Below are 4,669 nucleotides of genomic sequence, written 5' to 3'. Positions count from 1 at the left end.
AGGTTGTTGTGTTGAGAATATTCAGGAGAATATTTGTCATTGTTCAAATGATAATAAACATTTGCATAAAGCATATTTGTCCACTCATATGTTGATAAGAACATTAAAAACTTGAAAAATATTCCTCTAAGCTACATTTAGAACACGTAAAAAATGTGCGATCAATTTGCGATTAACTATGGACATCATGCGATTAATCGCGATTAAATATTTGAATCGACTGACAGCTCTGATTAAAAGTTAAAGAACACTTGTTATAGTCAATCAGTAATACAGCTATAACGATCTCTCTTTACATGATGTCATGGAAACGTATAGATTGTGTCAGTCAACAGTGTGCTGGCATTCAAACATTAACACGGGGAAATAATCAATCAATTAAGTGGGCAAATTATTAATGATTTGATTTTTCTGTAGAACACGTGCGTGTGGCGTTAGAGTGTGATTGGCTCTCTAACGCTGCAGCTGAATGTTAAACCCCTTAGTAATACTGGGTAATCAATGTCTGCTCTATAGAGCCAGCCACAACTGTCTGGATGTCCGCCAACAGAGAAGAACAAATATCAGATATATCTGAATTTCAATCGTTAAACAGAGTGTTTCAGCGATACTTGTTTTTACAAGAACTTGTAGCAACTTGTTGCGTTGAATAAAGCAAACCAGTGAGCATGAGAGAGAGAGAGAAACAGAATAGAAAAGAAACAAGTCTGCTCCCAATAGAAACTTCAGAAACACAGAACATACCTTCTCCATGGTCATCATGTTGATGCCAAAGTGAGCCAGGTGCTCCGGGAGCTTGGAATCCAGAACCATGTCATCCTCATCGTAGGAGTACACATCTGGACAGAAACAGAAGAGACAATGAGGGCAATGAAGGCCAACGCTTAAGACAAGTGGACACATTGTAGATAGTCTGTTACATTTGAACACTAAATATCTGTAATATGATGCCCTTGTTATCAAACCAATGTCCCATTTTATTATCCCTTTATAGCTATTAGAAATATTTAGAATATATTTTTGATGAAATGTGAGAAAACCGTATCAGAAGCCGTACTATCTTAGTCAGCTGGAGGAGCATGTCTGAGTTGTAATATATTGATGTAATGGCTAGCAGGGGAATGAGAGACAAAGTAAACCCAATCGAACTGTGGTTTATAAAGACATCAGACAGTGTAGTTTGCAATAGTAATGAAGAGTCAAGCCCACACCAGCATAGAAATGGGCAGGTTTTAGCTGAGCAGCTAATTAGCATGATGTAAAAAGTGCCCTTTTCCATGGTGAATATTTTTGATTGTGCAGGACAACAAGTATTCATGTTATTTTAAAATAAACTTTTGCAATCAAGATAATTTGGGTTTCTGGATTAAGCATTTTTTGGCAGCCTGCTGTCATCAAAACAAAAGTTTGATTGCATGTATGTAATCATATTCAACATAGTATATAAAAGAAAGCTGTTGAATTTTACTTGAAATGTCTCAGATTTTACCACAAAAAATAAGGAATTGAGCAATCTGCTTACCTCCTCCATCGGGAGTGATGGTGCCAAGTTTGACGGCAATAGGGAATCCAGTCTGCTGGAAGTGGAGGAGGGCGTGGTTGTTGCCCCCGGAGCCATCAAAATACCTTCGGCCGCACATCATTTTCCCGTCCGTCAGGTTCATCCAAATGTTCTCCTGGAGGTCACACACCTCACACCGCCAGCCACTAGGATGTTCAAGACACAGGTCACAAAAAATGTCTTGCACTGCTTTAAAGATCTTGCAGGCTTCGTCTTATAAAACTGAACAGCTATCTCTATTCTAAATATTATGACGCAGTAATTGGACTAATGCAATAACGGATGCTGAATGCAATAGCGTCATTGCCATTTTTTGCACATTCTTCCATCAATTTACAGCAGAGAAATAAGTGAAACATTTGTAGGCACTCAGTTATGAGGAACTGTATGGTAGGTGTTTTGAAGAGACAGCTCTAACGCCTCACCTGGGTGGGATCTTGACTCCGTTGTCAAGCTGTTTCAGTTCGGGGGCGTGCCTTGACTCCTGTCTCAACTCTCCATCCCACTGCTGAACTTGTAAGGCATGAGACACTGAGTCGGCTGACATGATCCCCGCCATTGACAGGGACACCTTGAGGGATGGTAGTCAAAAGAAAGACATTAGACCTGACTAATAGCTCGTAATAAAACTTCCAAACTACTTGATCACTGATGGTTTGAAGTACCAGGATGGTTAAGGCAGGAAGGAAGAGTAGTGTGTGTAGAAATTGCACACCTCCTGGCTACCTAGCCTCCTACTGGAGACTACAAGTCAAGCAGGAACAGATGCAGTTCTTCCTTGCATCAAACTACTCCACTGTCACACCACATGACTGCGCTGGATGCAGACACATCTTGCAGCTGCAAACTCAGCTTTCTATGTCACTATAGCATGACTCTGTTCTCTTTTTGTTGCTTCAATCAATTACATTTACTATCAACACCAATTGGAATTGGATATATACAAAAGTGGCGATTTTCCCCCCTAACTGAATGATAAATATGTATCTTGCCAAAAAAAGACAAAAGATGTCTCACCCGCTCTCTCACAACGTCAGGCATGGTTGCAAGGTCGTCTGATGTCACTTCCTGTCTGTCAGGTAAAATGATCACCTTATAGTCCTCCTCATACAGCTCCTGCTCCACATCAAACCCTCCTTCAATCCCTGGAAAGACAAAACAATATGATAGTTACACAGCTCAGTCTCAAAAGAGGACATTTAATGTATCTGTGTTTATGTAAAAACGCTCTCATACACTAACCTATAGCCAGTCTGGTGGGCTTTTTCTTGGGCGGGTGTCCAGATCCAGAGTTACTGTCATCTTCCTTTTGTGGGAATGACAAAATGTATCAATGGTTGTAAGTTAAGTTCACTTGACGTGTTAAGAGATGGTGTGGATGGTGTCAAAAGTTTTACATTTAATTGACTGGTCTATTGATTGGTCTGGACAGGAAAATAAATCCACCTTAGCTTTGCGAGTCCGGGTGATGTGGAAGTAAGCCCTCTGGCCAGTCCGGGCATGGTGCCGTTCCACATACTGCCTCCCAAAGCCAAGGAAACTGTTCATGCACACATACAGGCCTCCTTCGCTTTCCTGCAAAAGAAAACAATGTTAAATGTCACAACCTGTCGTGATGTCTTCACATTGTGACACAACAATGGGAAGTTGAAGATGAAGGAATGTGGATGTCTTACCCATCTCACATCACTCACAAATTGATAGAAAACTAGCTATACATTGAGATTCAAGATTCAAAGGCGTAATTGCCATATGCACAGGAGCTACAGTGTAGTTAAGGCAATGAAAACTCCTCCAACAATGCAACATCAATATTTATATATACAATATTTTTATTTTAAAAAAAGCTATTAAATAGTGCAAGAAGAAACGGAGCCAAAATAACATTTGGAAGGATTGTGTTTCAAGAAGAATGTTCAAGTAATGTAGAAAGAAAAAAAACTAGCCTATACACATCAAATAAAATACAAGGAGCTAAATGTTGCAGAGAATGTTGCATGTGGCCCAGTAAATGCAGAAGCCTACATGTAAATAGAAAAGGATAAACAAAGACAGAATGTAATATTAAAGTGGAATACATACTGGTTATTGTATTAATAAATAGATGTGTGAATTGAACCTGCACATTTTTGCAATTGAGCCCAACACGGGTTTAATGATATCAAATTCCAACTTAGGTTACAACTGTAACCTAAAAGGTGGAAATACTATATGCTATGAAAAGCTAAAAACATAGTTACTATCCTGCTAAAGTTGTGACCACAAAGCGACTCAGTTAGCTTGATAGCTAGTTTGACAGCAGTTGCACTGACATAGCTAGCTAACTAGCTATAGCGTGATGTTTCCATTACAGTGCAGTATTAGCTTAGCTTGACGCTAGCATGCTAGTTGGTCTAAACAGGAACATATTGGAAGCCAGCGCGTTAAAGTAGGACAGCCCTGACACACCGTTGCATTAGCTAAACACAAGAGGGAGTGAAGGGGAATGAGAAATGAAACAACACGGTTTATTAGTTGACGTTTTGATTTGTAAAAGGGGAAAATGGCTCACCGGAGAGGAAAATGACAAGGCGCATTCGTCTTTGTGGACACGGTCCCCGGGCTTCGGAACCCGAATTGTGGACAAAACCGACATCAAAACCTCTCCAACATCCGCCATGACAAGATAGCTAGTTCCGCCTTTCTGGTGGGAAACTTGTTCCTTTGAGTTTGGACCCCCAGCCTCTTGATTTCCCGGCTCGGATAGTGTATGTTGTCTAGCCCGTCTTGTGGTGTCTGTGTTAGGCTGAATGAATCATGAGATGCTGCCTTGTGTTGAGGGAAGGCCGAAAGAACTCAGTTGCCCGCACACCATTACCGTAATGCTTAGCATATCGGCAACGTCGTGATTTTCTAATGCAGTACTCGCATCGCATCTAGAAAAGCAGAGTCGCTACGTCTGTGTATGAAGAATCAGTTCATTAATTGAATAGTAGTATATATTATGGTTGTCTTTTTTCATCTTGAAGAGCATCAATTGTCGCATGAGATCTATGCATGAGATGTACAATATAAATACACTTTGTGTGACTCATATTTGTGTATTTACGGTAAAGTCCGTTGATGTCA

At 40.3% G+C, this 4,669-nt stretch overlaps 1 protein-coding gene across 2 annotated transcripts in view; it reads right to left on the bottom strand.

Annotated features, from left to right (window-relative positions):
* Window positions 1–4,411, bottom strand: part of usp5 (ubiquitin specific peptidase 5 (isopeptidase T)) — a 21,988-nt gene extending 17,577 nt beyond the window's left edge. Inside the window, exons 1-7 of one of the 2 annotated variants that reach the window (XM_034221569.1) lie at window positions 4,113–4,411; window positions 3,008–3,136; window positions 2,804–2,867; window positions 2,579–2,706; window positions 1,987–2,132; window positions 1,523–1,707; window positions 745–839 (exon numbers count right to left, since the gene is read on the bottom strand). In XM_034221569.1, the coding sequence (XP_034077460.1) occupies window positions 745–839; window positions 1,523–1,707; window positions 1,987–2,132; window positions 2,579–2,706; window positions 2,804–2,867; window positions 3,008–3,136; window positions 4,113–4,220 (855 nt within the window). In that variant the 5' untranslated portion in view covers window positions 4,221–4,411. The remainder of the gene's footprint in view (window positions 1–744; window positions 840–1,522; window positions 1,708–1,986; window positions 2,133–2,578; window positions 2,707–2,803; window positions 2,868–3,007; window positions 3,137–4,112) is intronic. The other variant, XM_034221570.1, reaches the window with a different exon arrangement.
* Window positions 4,412–4,669: the final 258 nt, after the last annotated feature.

Source organism: Gymnodraco acuticeps, unplaced genomic scaffold, assembly GCF_902827175.1.
Source record: "Gymnodraco acuticeps unplaced genomic scaffold, fGymAcu1.1, whole genome shotgun sequence".
In the NCBI taxonomy this organism is placed as follows: domain Eukaryota; kingdom Metazoa; phylum Chordata; class Actinopteri; order Perciformes; family Bathydraconidae; genus Gymnodraco; species Gymnodraco acuticeps.
This window is presented reverse-complemented; position numbering and strand designations above follow the sequence as displayed.